General features: G+C 55.5%; 3 protein-coding genes across 4 annotated transcripts in view; all 3 read right to left on the bottom strand.

Annotated features, from left to right (window-relative positions):
• Positions 1–1,930: 1,930 nt before the first annotated feature.
• Positions 1,931–6,391, bottom strand: Tmem82 (transmembrane protein 82). The gene is made up of 6 exons (XM_052716951.1): positions 5,687–6,391; positions 5,420–5,492; positions 5,079–5,253; positions 3,962–4,379; positions 2,642–2,832; positions 1,931–2,377 (listed from the first exon to the last, which is right to left on the bottom strand). The coding sequence occupies exons 1-6, from the start codon at positions 5,772–5,774 to the stop codon at positions 2,252–2,254; spliced, it is 1,071 nt and encodes a 356-aa protein (XP_052572911.1). The 5' UTR covers positions 5,775–6,391; the 3' UTR covers positions 1,931–2,251.
• Positions 6,392–6,807: 416 nt separating this feature from the next.
• On the bottom strand, positions 6,808–12,343 carry Slc25a34 (solute carrier family 25 member 34). Its single transcript, XM_052716316.1, has 5 exons — positions 11,438–12,343; positions 10,094–10,159; positions 9,854–10,006; positions 9,032–9,166; positions 6,808–8,539 (listed from the first exon to the last, which is right to left on the bottom strand). Exons 1-5 carry the CDS (start codon positions 11,867–11,869, stop codon positions 8,357–8,359), a joined length of 969 nt encoding a protein of 322 aa, XP_052572276.1. The 5' UTR covers positions 11,870–12,343; the 3' UTR covers positions 6,808–8,356.
• A 2,129-nt stretch (positions 12,344–14,472) lies between these two features.
• Plekhm2 (pleckstrin homology and RUN domain containing M2) overlaps positions 14,473–19,163 on the bottom strand; it is a 44,779-nt gene continuing 40,088 nt past the window's right edge. For both annotated transcript variants that reach the window (XM_052716467.1, XM_052716468.1), the window contains 8 exons: positions 19,068–19,156; positions 18,363–18,495; positions 17,928–18,118; positions 17,550–17,615; positions 16,723–16,882; positions 16,294–16,473; positions 16,099–16,215; positions 14,473–15,426 (listed from right to left, as the gene is read on the bottom strand). In XM_052716467.1, the coding sequence (XP_052572427.1) occupies positions 15,289–15,426; positions 16,099–16,215; positions 16,294–16,473; positions 16,723–16,882; positions 17,550–17,615; positions 17,928–18,118; positions 18,363–18,495; positions 19,068–19,156 (1,074 nt within the window). In that variant the 3' untranslated portion in view covers positions 14,473–15,288. The remainder of the gene's footprint in view (positions 15,427–16,098; positions 16,216–16,293; positions 16,474–16,722; positions 16,883–17,549; positions 17,616–17,927; positions 18,119–18,362; positions 18,496–19,067; positions 19,157–19,163) is intronic.

Below are 19,163 nucleotides of genomic sequence, written 5' to 3'. Positions count from 1 at the left end.
TCCTGCCTACCTATTGGCCGTTCAGCTCTTTATTAGACCAATCAGGTGTTTTAGACAAGCAAAGTAACACAGCTTCACAGAGTTAAACAAATGCAACATAAAAGAATGCAACACATGGACTGGAGAGATGGCTCAGAGGTTAAGAGCACTGGTTGTTCTTCCAGAGGTCCCGTGTTCAATTCCTGTCAACCACATTGGCTCACAATCATCTATAATGAGATCGGGTGCCCTCTTCTGGCATGTGTTTACATAATAAATAAGAAGTCTTTAAAAATGCAACACATCTTTGCATCACTAAACAAATGTTCCACAGCATAAACAAATGTAACACATCTTCAACTAATATTCCACAACATCTCTTAGCAGATTGGGCACTTCTGCCCTGTGGGCCTCCTCTAGTGAAATCCCCACAGATCCAAACTGCTGGGCTCCTGGCCTAGAACAGACCTGATGGGCACCTTTGGCTGCCTGAGACATATGGTGGCCAGACCCACATTCCAGAGCCACCTGGGATGGATCTGCCTACTTCTCATATGCAGCCCTCTTAGTCCCCTGGACCTAACCTTCAGCCAGAAAAGGGGAGCAAGGAGCATGCAAAATATGAGTTCTGGGGTGGGATGGGATGGCGTGCAGGCTGCCAGCGCTCAGATCCTGCCTGAGCTGGAAGGATGACTCAGTGGTCCAGAGTAATTGCTGCTCTAGCAGGGGACTGCAGCCTGGTTCCCAGCATCAGTGTGAATCAGCTCACAAATGCCTGTAACTCCTGCTCCAGGGGATCTGAGTCCCTCTTCTACCTGACTTCCTCTTCTGGCATCTGAGGACTCTAGAATGTACAAGTACAAACACTCCCTCCCCCCTCCACACATACGAACGCAATTCTTCAAATTCTGTATGTCAAGCAAAGGACTTACCCTCCAGGATCAGGGTATAGTGGTACCTACCTATAATCCTAGCAATTGGGAGGTTGAGGCAAGAGGAGTTCATGGCCATGAGTTCAAGGCCAGCCTGGGCTACATATCCAGACCATTTCAGAAACATCAAACAGCTGGACCTGGTGGCACATACCTTTAATTCTAATACTTAGGGGGTAGAGGCAGGCAGATCTCTGTGAATTTGAACCCAGTCTGGTCTACAGAGTGAGTTTCAGACCAGCCGTAGTGAGACCCTCTGTCAAAAACAAAGCAGAGTATCAGAAAAGGAAGACAGAGGGTGGGTCAAAATAGGTCAGTAAATGGGTTACTGAGTGTTCAGTACCTGAATACTTGGTAAGCACCCAACATAGCGTGTTCATTTTTAATGGTTTTATATATATATATATTTTGACACAGTTTCTCTGTGTATCCCTGGCTGTCCTGGATCTCGCTCTGTAGACTAGGCTGGCCTTGAACTCACAGAGATCCTTCTGCCTCTGCCCTCTGAGTGCTGGGGTTAAAGGTGTGCATCACCACCACATGGCCATGTTTCCTCTTTCTTACAAACTGTCTCTACTTTTTTATTTTTAATTCTGTGTATGTATACGTGTCTGTGAACATGACTACAGGTGCCCAAGGAGGCCAGAGGCATCATATCCCGTGGAACCTTCTCCAGGCAGTCGTGAGCTGCCTGAGATGGGATCTAGGGATTACACTCAGATCCTCAGTAAGAGCATTACACGCTTTAACCCTGAGCAATCTCCAGCTCCCAACCATCTTGATAACCTGGTGCAATTCTTTGTCCTGGGACCAAGAACCTGGGAACTTCCACCTGTGTCCTTTGACCCCTAGGAGGCTCAGGGCAGGGGCAGGCTTGAGGTTCATATCCCCAAACCATGCCAAAAGAGCTCTGGGCCTCAGGAAGCCTCTTTTTCTTTCTATGTCTCTATAATCCTCAACACAGGTTGAGAAAAGTCAACTTTATTGTTTGTGGAAAGAGCAAGGTGGGGGAGGGGTGGCAAGGGGCAGGGGGCCATTCTGAGGTCACAGTCGTTGTCTGTCCTCCTGCCTGGCCAGGAAAGGCGGGTCTGATGAAGCTGTATCCATGGCCCATCTTCAAGACAGAGGGATTTACTCAGGGGCCTTCATGTCCCCACCTTCCCAGGTCCCCAGCTCTAGCTAGCTGTTCCCTTTCTCCAGGGGCCCCCATGGCCTGCCCAGAGCTGGTCTAGGTGGGGACCAGCTCTGCCACCCAGTCTCCAGGCCACATCTTGTGGTCAAGGCCTTGCTGGTCAGCCTGTGTAGGCCTGAGACTGACTTTGAGTCCTCCATAGGGCAGGTCAGGAGGGGGCCTGGCTTCTGGACAGGGCAGGTGTGGAAGGCCGGGGCTCGCATGGATCTGACACTGTTGATACCCTTCCTGGTGTTACTGCTGCTGTTACTGTAGGCCTCTGGGATGGAAAGCCCTGGGGGAGGGTCAGAGGGGACACATCCCCCAGTTAGTCTCAGGTCCATTATCATCAGGACCTTATTCCCCCTCTGGGGCCCCGGGGTGCCAGCTGGAACGGTCCCTGGCACTATTGGGAGTGGTCCCCACTCCTAGTGACCTAAGAGACACCTGGGTCTAATACTCCCCCCAGTCAACACAACCCTTGTCAAACTTGGGCCCGTGGAGGTGCTGGGAACCCTGGGAGCAGGGTGGGAAGCTGGGGGTACATGGAGGTGCCTACCTGTATCTGGCAGAGGTCGATTAGGGTGCGAACACCTGCAAGGCACCAGAGCTCACCCAAAATCGAAACAAGGACACCAAGGAGGTCCAGCCACCGGCCCACAGTCATCAACAAAATGAAGAGGCCGCCCATGCGCACCAGCACCGTCTGGACCTGGCCCTGCAGGCTGAAGCGATGCTGCCGCTGCTCCTCTGCGGGATGTGTCTGTCACTGCCTCAGCCGACGCCCTCCGGAGGTCAGCTGGGGCCAGCCTGTTCCACTTCTCAACTGCCTTCCCCAGGGACAGTATCACCTTCCCCGACCGCCTTTCTGCTTCCCGGTTTCCCTCTCGGGGCACCCACGAGACTTATTGCCCACCCTTCAGTCTCCCCCTGGTTGAGGACAGAGCCCTTGCCAGTCGGTGGCAAGAACCTAAGACTCTTCCCTTCACGCCGGTGGGCCTGATCATCCGCAGCCCAGTCCCCTTCTGCCTAGCACACACCCTGATCTCTCTTGCCCCACCCTGGTCCCAGTCACCTTCCCCTCTTGCTGAAGCTAATTCATGGGGCTCTTGATTTCTGTTCTTGAGCAAGCTCTACTGACCAGCTAAAGTGACCTAAACGTGTCAATAAGATGACATCATTCCTCTGCTCAGAAGGCTCCCAGGACTTCCTATGGCTTTTAGAGTAGAATTCGATCCAAGCCTTGTCTGATGAGGTCAGGCTTGACTGGGCCCAAGCCCACTTCCCCATCCTCACCCCGTCTCTAACCCATGCTCCCCTTTCTTACAGAGCCAGACATTCTGGCTTCCCATTTTGCATGTCGAGCCTGCCCCAGCTTATTCCCACCTCAGGGTTTTCACACTTGTGGTTCCTACTGCCTGGACTACCTTTCCTTGCTCTGCCATGGCCAAACAATTCCCAGTCTGCAGCCGGGAGGCTCTTCCCAGAGGCCAGATCTGATCCCTCACTCTCTTCCACGCTCTCCTGCTTAGGACCCTGCCCCCCAGCCTGGCTGGCCAGGGCTCAGGACCAGGCCTTTCTGAAGTTGGCCAGCCTTGCCCTAATCCCTGTTGCCCTTGGAGTAACAACCCTGAACCACTCAGTGCTTCTGCATGGCCATGCCCTCACTCACTCTCTGCTTCGGCAGGCATTTCTCCTGCCCACAATCCCTTTCACCTTGCCACCAGCCCAGCCCAGGTACCAGCTCTTTAGGGCTCCTATGTCACATCGCTGCTTTGAGCAGCCCACAGTAGAATACAAATCCTGTCCCTGGGCTGGGTGGCTGGGACAACAAGGGGAGTGTGGCCAACAGAAGGGACCCCAGCCCCGGGGCTCTCACCCTGCATGTAGATGACCAGCAGCGTGTAGCAGATGGTGAGTGGCGTCCAGAAGCGCATGGCCTCTGATGTGCTCAGGAAGTCCTGGTTGATGAGGGCCACCGCTGCCAGGTCACTCACAGCAAAGGCCACCGCCAGAGCGCGGCCCAGAAGCCTGGGCAGGCCATGCTGGCCAGCCAGCAGGCCCAGGCAGACCCCACAGTAACGCTGACTGCTGTGCAGCTCATAGAGACTGCAGACGTGTCGGCGGAAGCGCCGGGCACCCACGCCAAACAGCGTGGCCAGCCCCAGGCTCAGCAGCAGGTTCAGGGTGCGATGTGGAGCGCCTTCCTGTAGGAAGCTCAGGCCGCAGGTCAGCCCACAGCCCAGCGAGAACTGACAGACCAGGAAGAGCTGCAGTCGCTCCTTCTCCCCCGAGCCCTGCAGGGAAAGGGAGTCCAGGGTAGGCTGCACTGTTGGTGACTGGCATCGGAGGGGTGGCGTCTCTTGCCCATCCGTGGCTGGAGGGTGATGGTTCCAGGGCCTTCCTGATTTCACACCTCACTCCCTGACGTCTGTTGGTCACAGACAAACCATGTGCTCCCTTGAGCCTCAGTTTCTCCACTTGTGGAGATCTAAGAAGACCCTTAATCATTACAGCTGTCAGGACAAAGTGTGTCAAACCCCTCAAGGTACCTAGCAAGGGCAATACAGGACTTTTTTTTTTTTTTTTTTTAGACAAGATCTCATGTGTTCCAAATTGGCCTAAAACCCAGCAGTTAGTCAAGGATGACCCTGAACTTCTCATCCTCCTGCCTCCGACTCTCAGTGCTGGGATTACAGGAATGAGCCACCATGCCTGGGTTTACACAGTGCAGGGATCGAATCCAGGGCTTAGTATGTGCTAGGCAAGCACTCTACCAACTGAACCACAATCCCAGCTCACAGAACTGACATTTACATGGAGGAGGTTAGAGATCCGTCTGTGCTGCCATGGAGATGTGACTTTGGCAATCAAAATTCCAGGTAACAAACTATAATCTCTGGTCTCCACCTGAAGGAAACGTGGACCCCACGAAGCCCTACTTCCCAATCCAGAGGATGAAAGCGGCCCAGACTGGCCCCACCCCGCAGTCTCACCTTGCCCAGGGACAACACTGTGGACACAGCCCGAAGGGAGAGCTCCAGTACCACCAGGGCGGCTACTCGGGCCCCTACCACCGTCAGGAACAGGGTCAGACCAGCCAGGTGCACTGTCTCCAGTGAGGCCCACTGTGCTCGCAGCCGCTGCTTATGAGTCTGCCGCTGGGGGTCACTGTGGGGGCAGAATGGGTGCGGGCTGGGAGGCGGGATCGCAGTGTCCGATCCTGGGAGGATGCCAGGGTCCCAGCCCCTCTCTCAGCTTTCTCCAAGAGAGACCAGATTCCGCGCAGTGACCAACTGCCCGGGCGGGGCTGGGTGGCACCGATGTGGGCACTCACTTGACACAGGCCACGAAGAAGTAAACTTTCAGGAGACTGTTGAGAACCGAGACTCCAAGGGCCGCGATCAGGCCTGAGCGGGACAAAGGGGAGGGTGAGGGGGAGCGTTAGGATCCTAGGGGAGGTGACAGGGTGAGCGCAGGGGGCAGCCAGGTGCGGAGGCTCCCCCCACCCGCCGCCCCCACACACGTGGGTGGTGGGGCCCACCCTGCACTCCGCCCACCCGAGGGAGGGGCGGGGCCCAGTGCGCATCCAGGAGGCGCTCACCTTGCAGGAGGCTGTCGAAGAGACTGGAACCCCAGTCAAAGGACGGGAGGCTGGGGAGCCAGGAGGAGAGGGAAGGGAGGGAGAACATGGCAGCCTCCAGGAACCCAGCCCCAGCCTCCGGCTGGGTCTGCGCTGGGACAGACCCAATGACATCACCGGTCAAAGGTGTCTCTAGAGGACAGGGGAGGGACTAGGAAGGGGTCAAAGGCCTGGGGGCGGGGCAGGAGGGCCAGAGGCCTTAGACGTCCAGGCTGCAGGAAGGGGGGTTGGGGGAGCGGCTCTGTTAGCCCGCGGCTGCTGGTGGCTTCTCATTTAGGCCTCAAGGGCAAAGCAGTTAATTCTAGTGCCGTCTGTCCCCTCTAGACTTCAAGCTCACCGTGCCTCCCTAAAGTCCGTCTGTCTGCTCACCTGGCCTTCCCAGACTCAGGTGTGGCCCGCACTCAACCTGAAGAGTGAGTCGGCCCTCTCCACTCAAGTTCCCAAAGCACAGGGTCTTCCCCCACAGCACTAGGTCTCTTCAGGCTGTTGCCCCTTCTGAGATCTATCTAGTAGTCTAACTTCTATAGGCCGCAGAGAAAGAGGGTCTGGAATCCCTTTAAGATTCAGGCTGAGCCGACCAGTGGTGGCGCACGCCTTTGATTCCAGCACTCGGGAGGCAGAGCCAGGTGGATCTCTGTGAGTTCAAGGCCAGCCTGGTCTACAGAGCAAGATCCAGGCACCAAAAACTACACAGAGAAACCCTGTCTCAAAAAAAAAAAAAAAAAAAAAAAAAGCCGGGCGGTGGTGGCGCACGCCTTTAATCCCAGCACTCGGGAGGCAGAGCCAGGCGGATCTCTGTGAGTTCGAGGCCAGCCTGGGCTACCAAGTGAGTCCCAGGAAAGGCGCAAAGCTACACAGAGAAACCCTGTCTCGAAAAAACCAAAAAAAAAAAAAAAAAAAAAAAAAAAAAGATTCAGGCTGAATGCAACCTGCCTCCGGTTCATACTGTTCCTCTTGAGTCCACTAGGTGGCAAGCCCCACCTGGGCAGTTGGCCGCTGGTTTCTGGGTTCTTCCTAGAAAAGGCTTGAGAGCTGAGGGTTTGGGGGTCAGGGTCAGGGAAGTAGAGGGGAGTCATGAAAGATACACAAAATAGAAAACTTTATTGGAGTGTTCATCCAGAGCAGTTTTTTGCACTTGGGGTGTGTTTGGGGAAGGTGGTTGGTTACTGGGTGCCTTACAAACACACCTTCTCGGTTCTCAACAGTCTTCCGGAGGGTGGCTGCAGTCTGGAGCAAGGGCCCAGAGGCTGTCGTCCGCCCTGCTGTGGCACTGCCCGGTGACTTGCGTGGGCAGGCGCCCTCTTACCTGGGCTCCCATCTCCTGAGCCCCTCTGGATGTTCACAAATGGGAAGCCCTCAATAAAGCCTGAACTCAGGGATGCTCCCAGACCCACGCTGAGGTCCTAACCCGAGTCCCTCAGGAGGTGTCTGTGGAGACAGTGGTAGCCACCTCTAATTTAACATGCGGCCCCTGTGCCGACCCTATCCAATATAACTGAATTCCCGTCTCTTCTCCCTCTCCCCTTCCCTCCCCTCCCTCTGCCTCTCCCTTTCTCTATCCATCTTTCTCCCCCCTCTCTGCTCTGCTCCTCTCTCTCCCCCACCCCCTCTGCCTCTCATGGAGTCCAGGCTGGCCTCAAACTCACTATGTAGCTGAAAATGAACTCCTGATCCTCCTGGCTCCACCTCTGAAGTGCTGAGATTACAGGCCTGTGCCATTGTGCCCAGTGTATTCAGTGCTGGGGATGGAACCCGGGGCCTCATGAGTCCCGGGCAGACGTTCTGCTGACTGACATGTCCCCAGTCTGATAAAAGCTGATGTGGCTCCCACACACGGAGAAGATGGTAAGCGCTGGGAAGAAGCCTCTCAAGGAAAGAAGTCTCTGGAGAAGTCAGCCCTGGGCTGAGGGTGTAGATAGCAGATCATGTGACTAACATGCTCAGACCCTGGTTCCACCACAGTACCACAAATAACAGAAATAAAAGGAGAGAGAGACACTAACACTGCCAATCCTTCTTGGGCTTCTGGGCTTCCAAAGGTAAGAAAATAGGTTTTTGTTGTTCAAGTTCTCAAGGTTTTAGAACTTGGTTCCATAACTGGCCTTAGCTAGCTAGAGTCTGGGGACACCAAGGCTTCCCTCGTGGCCCCAACCATAAGTCTCCTCACTTGCAGTGGCCTCTGAGGGATCCGCTGCCCAACGGTCCTGACAGTTCCCTTGCTGAGAGCATAGGATGAGGTAGGCAGAGTCAAACTGTAAGTCCTGGCTCTGTCACCGGAAAGCCATGTGATCCCAGCCAGAGTGATATCCCCCTCAGTTTCCCTGTTCTGAGCAAGGCTTGTGTGGCCACATAGTGGACAGACTGAGAAGCCGGTACCACTGAGTGGATTTGCTCACGGGGACCCTTGTATGCAGGCGCTACTGTGACAATGCGCTAGGGCACGGTAACCCAGGGGAGAGGAAGGGGGTGAGGGGCAGTGACTTGGGGTGAACTAGTCCTGGGACTGGTCCCTGGGTCACTCCCCTGACCTGTGGCAGGGCCTGACTCAAGCTGGCTCCGGGCAGGCAGTCCTACTGAAGCAGGCCATCACTTCCACCAATGCCAGGCTTGGCGGTGGGGTGAGGGACAAGGCTAGGTGCCCTGGTGTTGGGCCCTTGCGGCCAGCTTCCGCAGCTCATCCCAGAAGAACATGCTAAGGATGGTGTGGGGGCCCAAGCGCAGGTAGGCAAGGCCTAGGCCCTTGTAGAGTGCCAGGGGTCCCTCCTGCTGACAGATCTTCACCAGGCAGTCAGTGAGGCCCCTGTACAGCTGGCCCTGGGGATAAACATGGGGCGAGGATCACCTTGAGAGGTGAGAGGTCCCAGATGACAGAAGCAGGTGTATCTAGTGTCCGGTTAGAAGGAGCACCTAGTCCCACCTGGCCCCGGAGGGTTATAGATTGTGATATTAACAAGGAGCACCTTCCTTCAGGCAGATAGCCTCCTGCAGGGGTGCGGCTTGGATAGCAGCACTGGGACATCTTTGCCCTGACACTTCCTGTTGGGGTCACCACAGGAAGGCCATGATTCCAAACCTGCCCCTCCCATTGATCATCTGGGCAGCCTCGACCAGGTCACTTGATCTCTCTGAGCCAATTTCCTTACCAGGAAACAGAATAAAATCCAGTTGAAGGGTTTAGGACGTGCGTGTTAATGGGCTGTGAATATGGCACGTGTCCCCTGGTGTGTGTGTGTGTGTGTGTGTGTGTGTGTGTGTGTGTGTGTCTCCCATCTCCCCACACCCTACCTTCCCCTGCCCCCGGCTCACCCTGCCGGCTCTGTCCACCGGTTGGTTGTATAGCCGAGTGCTGACCACGTCGAAGGGAGTCATGACCGCAGCCACAGCGATACTGCTGATCATGCCTCCAGCCAGGGTTACCAGCCAGCTGTCCTCCGAAAGCCACTGTGGGGATGGCTCAGGCTGTTGACCCTGCCCACTGCTCTCTACCCACCCCTAGTGTGCTCTCCCTGCCCCAAGCCCATGAGGGCTGGAAGGGCTGGAGCAGGCGAGCAAATCAGATCTCTCCAGCCATTCCCAGCTCCAATACCAAGCCTGGGCTCCCCCATGGTTTCAGGGTTCACTGATGTCCAACGCCTGTTGGACAGAAGGGCTAGGTCACAGCTACAGTGACAGAGCCAACAACTCTTTTCTTCTTCCCTTCCCATCCTCTCTCTCTCTCTCTCTCTCTCTCTCTCTCTGTATAAAATGTCTTGCTATACAGGTGAGAAACACCATCCTTCGCTGCAGCTCTCCTCTCTTCCTCCCATGCCTCCTCCTCTCTTCCTTCTGACCTTCCTTCCCTTCCTTCCTTCTCTTCCCCCCCCCCCCCCCCCGTCTTCCTTTCTTCTTCTTTTTTGACAGGGTCTCATGTAGGTAGCCTAGGCTGACTTGGAACCCTAGGTAGCTGAGGACCACCTTAAGCTTCTTGATCCCCCTGCCTCAGCATCCCAAGTGTTAGGAACGTAAGTGTGTCTCACTACGTTCAGCCTCCTGCAGGTTCTGTTTTGGACCCCATCTGTCCCCACCCCTGTGTGAAAGAGGCCGGGGCCCTCCCACTCCCTGTCTGTGCAGGAGTTCCCAGGCCCTTACCTGTCGCTCCTGTACCCAAGCCTTCGCGGAGGCGAAGGTGGCCAGCTGGGCAGCTGAACCCACTGTGACTCGGAGCACAGCCCCACCCACACCCCGCCACAGCCCTAGTAGGCCCTGCTGGCGCCAGATGGTCTCCAAGGCACCCAGGACACTCTGCAGGGAAGAGAGGGTATGGGTCACTAGACAGCCCCAGTCCCTGCACAGCCGGGAGCCCCCGGGGTTCTGGGGAAGATGTTTTACCTGATGCTGGTGCTGGTACCCCACGGCCATAACAGCCACAGTCTGGGCCTGCAGCTGGGTCTTGACCTGGGAGTTCAGAGCAGATGGGGGGCTTTAGGCTAGAGACTGGGAAATGAGCTGGGCATGTCTGAGCCCCTTTCCTGCACGGTATCCCTGACTCCACATCTGAAGCTTGGGGGCAGTCTCGGTCGGCTTGAGTTCATTTATTATTTATTTTTGGTCCTTTTTTTGAGACAGGGTTTTACTGTGTAGCCCTGGCTGTCCTGGAACTCACTCTGTAGACCAGGCTGGCCTCAAACTTACAGAGATCCACCTGCCTCTGATTCTGAGTGCTGGGAATAAAGGCATTCGCCACCATCCACCATCTCCTGGCCACTTTTTTTTTTTTTTGGTTTTTCGAGACAGGGTTTCTCTGTGTAGTTTTGCGCCTTTCCTGGAACTCACTTGGTAGTCCAGGCTGGCCTCGAACTCACAGAGATCCGCCTGGCTCTGCCTCCCGAGTGCTGGGATTAAAGGCGTGCGCCACCACCGCCCGGCTTCCTGGCCACTTTTTTATTTTTAAATTTGAGACTGTGTCTCATGTAGTCCAGGCTGGCCTCAAATTAGTTATGTCACCATGACCTTAAGTCTGATTTTCCTGTCTCCCCCTCCTAAATGCTAGGATTATGGGTAGTTAGGTGTTGCCACATCTAGCTAAGGTGCTTGGGAACAAACCCAGGATTAGGCAAACAGTACCAAGTGAGCCACATCCTGAGCCTGCCTTTGTATCTTGGTAGGTCAAGAGTTTTTTGTTTGTTTGTTTGGTTGGTTGGTTTGGTTTTGTTTTTTCAAGACAGGGAAGGTTTCTCTGTGTAGCCCTGGCTGTCCTGGAACTCATTCTATAGAGCAGACTGGCCTTGAACTCATAGAGATCCACCTGCCTCTGCCTCCCCAGTGCTGGGATTAAAGGCATGTGCCACCACCAATGGCTTCAAGTTTCTTAAGTAGATCTTTGGGCCTCTGTCCTGCCACTCACAAGGACAGAGCACTTCAGTGGCCAGACCAGGACACAGCAACTCATAATCAGCTGTGGCTTTTATCCCCACCATATACCTGGCTATCCAGGAGTGACCACAGGCAAATGACAACTATAGTCTACCTACTTCATAACCTGCTCCCTCTCCTGGCTAAGACCAGTGGGCGTGGACGCCAAAAGAGCAAGGATCAGAGCAAGGGCAGATTCCAGATCTGAACCAGATATTCCCAGGGAACAGTCCCCTCCTAACCTGCCCCGCCCAACCCAGGGCCACAGAGTCTACTGGTCACGTTGGTCATGTTGGAGTGGTAAAGGAAGAAGACACTCACCAGGTAAGCAGGACTTCCCACAAAGGCTCCCAATGCCCCAGCCACAGCACCTGCGACCACAGTACCACCCGGTTGCTGGGTGAGGCCAGCCTGGCATGCCAGGCTGTAGCAGTAGAAACGGACACCATTCATGAGGCCCTGGTAGAGAAGGCCAGCGGCCAGCCCCTTCTGCAGGCCCCACAGCCCATCTGCCCGGGCGATGGCTGCGACAGAAGACACGAAGCCCCGGTAGGGCCGTGGGTAGGTGCCCGGGGCCTGCAGTTCACCCTGTAGCTGTAGACGGGTCTTTACCACCTCCAGGGGATTGGTGAATACACAGGCCAGGCAGCAGGCTGAGGCACCCAGCACCAGGTCCACCGCCGGAGACACCACATCCCCTGCGTCCACGGCAGGAGCCATCTGTGTCTGGATCAGGGCCACAGCACTGGCCATAGGTGGCCGGGTCTAGGCTGTCTGCACCCGTGTGTGGCCACGGGGCTGGGGACCATGGGGGCCCAGTGCCATGTCTAGAGGACAGATCTTGTCAGGGACTGGAGGCCCCTGGTCTGTCTTGGAACTGCACCTGCTGTTAGCAGACTGGGGCTGTGGGAGTCTGGACACACCTCCTCCGGCTCGGGCCAATCCCAGCTGCTGCTGGCCAGGCAGGCCTGGCCCCTGGGATCTGGAGGAAAGGTCACTCGGGACTGGAAGGAGAGTGGGGCAGGAAGAAAGAGCCTAACTAGGGGAGGGCACTCCTCCTTGTCCTCTAGACTTCCTGTCCCGTCTCTAGTCCCAGTTTGGCAGCAGCTAAAGCTCTGGGCATGTAGTGACTTGGCTCTAGACACAGGCTACCTGGGCTGACTAGCAACTGTCCCATTTCTACATCTGCCACAGCCTGAGCGACTTCCTCCTCTTTCCTGGCCTCAGTCTTCCAATCTGGTTCCCTCAGATTATAGCTCCATTTTCTTTCTCTTTTCTTTCTTTCTTTTCTTTCTTTCTTTCTTTCTTTCTTTCTTTCTTTCTTTCTTTCTTTCTTTCTTTCTTTCTTTCTCTCTCTTTCTTTCTCTCTTTCTCTTTCTCCTTCCTTCCTTCCTTCTCTCTAAATTTCACTTAATTTTTGGGTTTTTTGAGACAAGATCTCTCTATGTAACCTTTGCTGGCTTGACACTAGCTATGTAGACCAGAGTGGGCTCAAAATCAGACATTCACCTGCCTTTGCCTCTGCCTCCTAGTGCTGGAATTAAAGTTGTGGACCACCATGCCCAGCTTTTTAGTTCCTTCCCTGCCCCCTTTTTTTTGAGCCAGGATTTCTCCATGTAGCCCTGGCTGTCCTAGAACTTACTCTGCCTCTGCCTTCCAAGCGCTGGGATTAAAGATGTGCACCACCACTGCCCAGCTTTTCTAGTTCCTTTTCAACAATGGGAGTGTGAAGGAGGACCCCAGAGCCCTATTAGTGAGGTGATTTTGTTTCATGTGAGGCGGTGTCTCATTTCCAGACTGGCTGGGACTCAGTGTGCAGCCCAGGCCACCTTCAAACTCATGCCAATCTCCAGCTGCCTCTGCCCCCTGCGTGCTGACAGTACAAGCATGCATGTCCATGCCTACTGTCATTTATTATTATATTTTTATGTATATGGGTGTTTGGCCTGCATGTATGTCTGTGTGTGCCTGGTGTCCATGGAAGCCAGAGAGAGTGTTGTACCCTCTGACTGGAGTTACACATGGTTGTGAGCTATCATGTGGGTGGGTGCTGGGAATCAAATCCAGATCCTCTGGAAGAGCTCTAACCAATGAACAATTTCTCCAACCCCTGGAACTATGTAGACCAGGCTGGCCAGGGACTCACAGAGATCCACTTGCCTCTGCCTCTTTTTTTTTTTTTTTTTTGGTTTTTCGAGACAGGGTTTCTCTGTGTAGCTTTGCGCCTTTCCTGGAACTCGCTTTGGAGACCAGGCTGGCCTCGAACTCACAGAGATCCGCCTGGCTCTGCCTCCCGAGTGCTGGGATTAAAGGTGTGCGCCACCACTGCCCGGCTTGCCTCTGCCTCTTGAGTGCTTGTGTTAAAGGTGTATGACACCATGCCCTGCAAACCCCATTAATGTCAATGCATGTGTGTGTGTGTGTGTGTGTGTGTGTGTGTGTGTGTGGTGTGTGTGTGTGTATGTATGTATTGGACAGGGTCTTACCATATAGCTTAGGCTATCCTGTACGTGTGTGTGTGTGTGTGTGTGTGTATGTGTGTGTGTGTGTGTGTGTGTGTGTGTGTGTGTGTGTATGTATTGGACAGGGTCTTACCATATAGCTTAGGCTATCCTGTACGTGTGCATGTGTGTGTGTGTGTATACGGGGATACACACAGGACACAGATGTGTATAGAAGTCAGAGGACAACTTTGGGGGCCATTACTAAATAAAAAAGGGTAACTTGAACACAAATCCTGCTAAGTGACTAATGGTGAACACGACACAGACACTCTGGACCTTGGGATGAGTCACATCTGTTGGTCCGATTGCACACTACTCAAACCAATGCACATATTTACAACTGTTTGTTTCCAGAACTTTCCCTTTCCTATTTTCAAACTGCTATTGATTTTGGGGAACCGGACCGTGGAGAACAGTGCTGCTGGTGATGGGGAGAAGGGGCCACTCAGTCTGACTCCAGAAGGGCCTTTGGGAGATGGATGTGTGAAGAGCCTGCTTTGAACAGCGCTTCACACAGTAAAGGGTGGTCCACACCCCTCCTCAGCCCCCAACTTCTAGCCTCGCTCACCCCAAACTGCAGAGTCTGGGTGGGATGGAATGGAAAGCTAAGGGCCACCGGGAAGAGTAACCTTTATGGTTCTAGCCATTTTCCTTAACAACCGGACCACCGGGCTCCCACTCTTGGTGGCCATGCAGGAAACAGGAAGGCCCAGGAGCAGACTGGAAGCAGCCGGGGCAGACCTGGTTCTCGTTCTGTGCGGGGTGTGTTGGGCACAGTGGACAATGAAGATGTTGCAGAAGAGGAGCCCTCCCCGCCCCCATCTCACGCTTAGAGAGGGCCAGTGACAAATCTCAGCAATATAACGTCAATTTTATTTTTAAAAAAACAAAGCCCAATCCATCTGCCCCGTCTCCAGAGGGATCTAGCAAAGACCTCAGGAAGGGCCAGCTCCAGCCAAGCAGGGCTCAGTCAGGTGTCAAAGTGGCCACCAGGCCCACGGGCTCTGCTGTCTCAGCCCCTTTGCTTTGCTCCGGCAAGAGGAGCCACCTGAACCTTGGCTCTTACAAGCTCTGCTGCATCTGAGGGAGAGGAGAGGCAGGGCTGTGGACATGCAGGGCCTCCTGGCAGCCATAGAGGGCTGCTGTCTGGGCCCAGGCTGTGTGAGACAGGCCGCTGGGCATGGGCGGATGCGTGAGAAGGAGGCATGCACAGACACCTAATGTTCCCGTTTCCCTGTGCGGTGAGGACAGTGTTCAAAAACGAACAAGGGTGGCCGGGCACTCACGACCCCCAGGGGGCCCTGACCATCTGCCCAGGTCCCTGGCCCAGGAAAGGAAGATGGCATGCCCGCCCTCCTGGTCTCTCTGCTCCCCCTCAAATGGATGCTTTTATTCTCATGGCCACCCTGAGCAGGTGGTGAGGACTAAGATGTCTACAGAGCCCACAGGGCTCAGACATTCTGCCCCAGTGACCTCTAGTCACTCCCAGTTGGACAGGATGCCCAGAGTGCTAGGCACCCACTCTGATCTCTGTCTCGAGCCACGCTAGGAGTGGGCCGTAGAGGCCTGTGGACACGTGGCTCCGAAATAGCATGGTGGCACACCACAGTGTTCATGCTGGTCAGCCTGCCTCCTTCTAGCCTGCCTGTAGTACTGCCCAGCCACGCCTCAGCACCAGGGGTCCCGGGAGGCTCTGCCTCGGCAGAGACTGTCACTCCGCTGCCAGGCGCTGTGGATGAGGCTCAGGGCGTCTTCGAATTTCTGCTTGATGGAAGCTTCATGGATCGCCTTGTGAGGGAGGTCTACCTGTGGCGGACAAGCAGGGAGCATAAAAGCAGCTGGTTGCTTTCCCAGGAGCCATGGAAGAGCTTGGGGCCCTGCACACCCCTTTGGGAGCATCGTCCATGTTGTGAGTTTCCCTCCTGCTCCTCACACAGACCCCAAACTCTCAGGTCTAGCTGGAATCCACTGGGCATGTATCTGTCTTTGACTGTTCTCCACCTCAGGCTCAGTTTAGAGCTCTCCCAGAACCACAGCGGGCAGGGAGCACATGCGCAGAACAGTCCCTCTCCCCAGGTGTGGTGGCAGTGCATGCCTTTCATCCCCGGAGCCAGAGGCAGGGGTTCCCTGTGAATTCCAGGCTAGCCAGATTGTATAATAAGGCCTTGTCTCAAAAACAAACAAACCAAAAACCAAAAAAAAAAAAAAAAAAAAAAAAAAAAACCAACAACAACAAAACAAAAAACAAAAGCTACTACCTCTCAGGGCTCTGGGAAAGAGGAGGTCCTGTCTTGCTTGTGTCTTGCCAGGCCCAGCATGAGCCCCCCAGCTCCTGGTGGCATTTGTAGCCTTTGACAGACTAGCCGACCCTGGGACTTGTTCCTCTGGTTCTAAGTCTCTGGGTCTGTCTCAGTTGTTTGCAAATTGCTGCCCCTAGAACCCTGCGGGTGAGGCCAGGCCCCAAGAACGGCTAGGTACCTGGTAGATGGCTTTCCAGCCAGAGCTCAGGGCAGTCAGGAACCGGTCCAGTTCGGAAGTGCAACTCAGATAGATGACCCAGGGTTGGAGCAGCTGTGGGCTATCCTGGGAGAATTCCTAGGGACAGCAGGTCCCTGGTAAGTATGCACAGATTTCCTCGGGCAGGGTCTGAGCCCTCATTCCCACCCAGCTCACCAGGACACAGTACTCCTTGCCCAGCTCTGTAGAGATGGCACTGATGTCAGCCAGCCTGGCTGTGCCCAGGGAGCGAAAGAAGCTGGTTTGGCAATCCTCATGGCATGTGAAGAGGCGGTCCTCGGTGATTACCAGGCAGCAAGGGATACAGGGGCTGGGAGCCACCCCCTGGGGTATGACCTGGATATGGGCAGAAAGTGGGAGAGGCAAGCTCTTTCTCCGTTAGACTGTCTACCTTAGCAGTGTAGGGAGGGGAGGGGGAGCGGTCCAAGTACAAAGTGCTCTGAACGTGTGTTCATTCCTGGGCTGTCCCCTAGGGTCTACCATCTTGGCCCTCCCAGGCTTCTCTGTGACTGGTGTGTTTGGGGGTTGGACCCTGAGATCCGGATGGGCCAGGCTGGGCAGATGGCGGAAGCGGGGGGCACTTACTCCTTTGGACACGGCCTGGCAGAGATGCTGCATCCAGTCAGCCATCTCAGCCTCGCTGTCAGCACTTAGCTCCAGGCAGGGCCGGTCAGCCAGAATGACCTGGAAGGCGTGGGGCCGATCTGTGGTGTTGGATCTCCGGCAGCCACCGCACTGCTCCCCCCTGGGCCAGAGGAGGAGGGTGAAACGGGAGTGAGGTGGCTGGAGTGGGAGCGCCTGGGGTTGGTTGAGGTGTGCGGACACTGGGCTCGCGCTCTGGCTCTAGGTACATTTACAGATGCTTGGCAACCTCTCATTTCTGTGTAACAGTTTTTTTTTTTTTTTTATTTCTTTTGAGACAGGGTCTCATGTAGCCCAGGCTGGCCCGGAACTTGTTATGTAGCAGAGGATGGCCTGGAACTCCTGAGCCTCCTGCTTCTACCCTCCACACTGGATTAGAAGGTTGCACGACAATCTGTATCTCCAGAATGGCCAAGATCCCCGGGGGTACCCAAACATAGCCAGGTGAGAGGTCACAAAGCCACTGACTGCTCCTGCTCAGAACCAGTGCCCACTGACCCACTTCCTCTGCACTCTGCCTCTCACTGGGTGGGGACTTGCTGGGAAGGGGCTCTCTTCTCTTGCCAGAGGGTGCCTCCTCATTCACCCTGCCTCCATGGCTCCTTACAGCTTGCAAACCCTAAGACACTTGTTGGGGGTTGCTGGGTAAGGTGCGGTGAGGGACAGAAGGTCAGCAGTTCCTGGCCTCAGACTCAGCTAGAGCTGACCTCCAGGCAGGACACCTAGCCATGACACCTACCTGCCTAGTACCCTCTTCCTGGGACACTTACCCCATGTTCACCGACAGCAGGGGGATGACATCAGTGCGGTCCGGATACTGGTAGAGGATCCCGTTGCTACAGGGTCACAATACAGTGAGGTGAGACCTGGCTAAGAAGACCCCGGGGGTCCCTCATAAACTGCCTGGGAACCAGGGACCTGCTTTCTATGGAGGGGGCAAGAAAGGAACCTGAGAGGGGCTGGGGAGAACACTGCCGCTTCCTGGGCACGGCTGAAGCTCTGTCACCAGGGCTGGCTCAGGCACCTGGGAATCCTGTGCCCTGAGAACTGACCGACCCCCCAGCTCTGTGGAGAAGGGAGGCATCTGCCCTTGGGCCTCTCCTGCTGGGGACCTGACACCCCCTGGGCCCACACCTCGGGACTCCCACCTGAGCACCACGAAGCAGGTCTTCCAGTGTTCCTTGCCTAGATAGGAGGTGCCAGCCTTGTAGTGCAGCATGCCTTCTTTGGTGATGGTGCCTTCAGGGGGGGAGCAGTGGCAGGGGACAGGGCCCAGGGCCTCGTCCATGGGGTCCTCCCAGTGCACAAGCCCATAGAAATGCACAGTCACAGTGGATGCCTGGAGGGTTCAGACAACAGATAGGCAGATAAGGCCTTGGCAGAGCCTCGGCTCACCCACGACCCAGCCCCAGGAGCCATGACAACAAGGTAACCTCAGGCCACAGACAAGTGGGCAAGAGGACAGGGTCCAGAGGAGGAAAGTCCTTCCCACGAGGTGACTGAGGAACACGAGGGGCGCCATTTGCACCACTTAGCCTTAATCCAAGGCACGCCACTGTTGGTGCGCCACCCCGGCCACTGACCTCACATTTGGATTCCTGGGCGACAAATTTGGCCAGTGCCAACTTCTCCATGGTGGCATCAGTCAGGATGCTCGGGTAGGGTGGTTCCCGGCAGCCTTTGATCATGGCTGACCTCAGAGACGCCAAGAAGAGCCTGGGCAGGGGGTGCGGTTTGCAGTCAGAGGCCTGGGGACAGGCCCTCAGTGGACAGGGCTCTGTCCTGAGTGCTCTGGGCCCAGCGGGCTAACAGAAACTAGGGCTGAGGATGCTGGGATCAGGGCAGCAGTGGGCGATGATGAGGTCAGAGCCCTGCATCACTGGACGGTGCCCAGAAAAGGCCTGACCATTCCCAGTGTCCAAAGGGCCTTGGATTCTGAAAGTGTTGGCCAGTAGGACTTGACTATTCCAGTCAGCACAGATATGACCTCGTCACGCGTAATTCTCATGTCTATAGTCCTGGGCACACCCAGGACAACAGCCTGGCTCTTGGGTCTCCCCCGCTCATTGGACCTCACACCAGCCCCTTTCCTCTCCACGAGTCCTGAGGGGCTGAGGTCACCTGGGCTGACGTGAGTCAGTTGGTCAGTGACTGTCCACTTCCCTGCCTCTCTGAGCAGACCGCTCTTAGGGGAACAGATGGGTGTCTGCTTCTCCCCCCAGCCAGGGCCATGCCCATGGAAGATGCTGATTCTCCTGTCCTGCTGAGGGGTGGGGGCTGACACTCACTCAGCCAGGGCCACGTCAGCCGTATCCAGCAGAAGCTGCTTCCTGCGGTTGGTGCACACCAGCCTGACAGTCTGTTGGTCGAGGCCAACCTGCCAG

The sequence above is a fragment of the Peromyscus californicus genome, unplaced genomic scaffold (genome assembly GCF_007827085.1).
Source record: "Peromyscus californicus insignis strain IS unplaced genomic scaffold, ASM782708v3 Scaffold_5__1_contigs__length_169319896, whole genome shotgun sequence".
Classification (NCBI taxonomy): domain Eukaryota; kingdom Metazoa; phylum Chordata; class Mammalia; order Rodentia; family Cricetidae; genus Peromyscus; species Peromyscus californicus.
The sequence above is the reverse complement of the archived record's forward strand: the minus strand, read 5'-3'. Positions and strand labels throughout refer to the sequence as shown.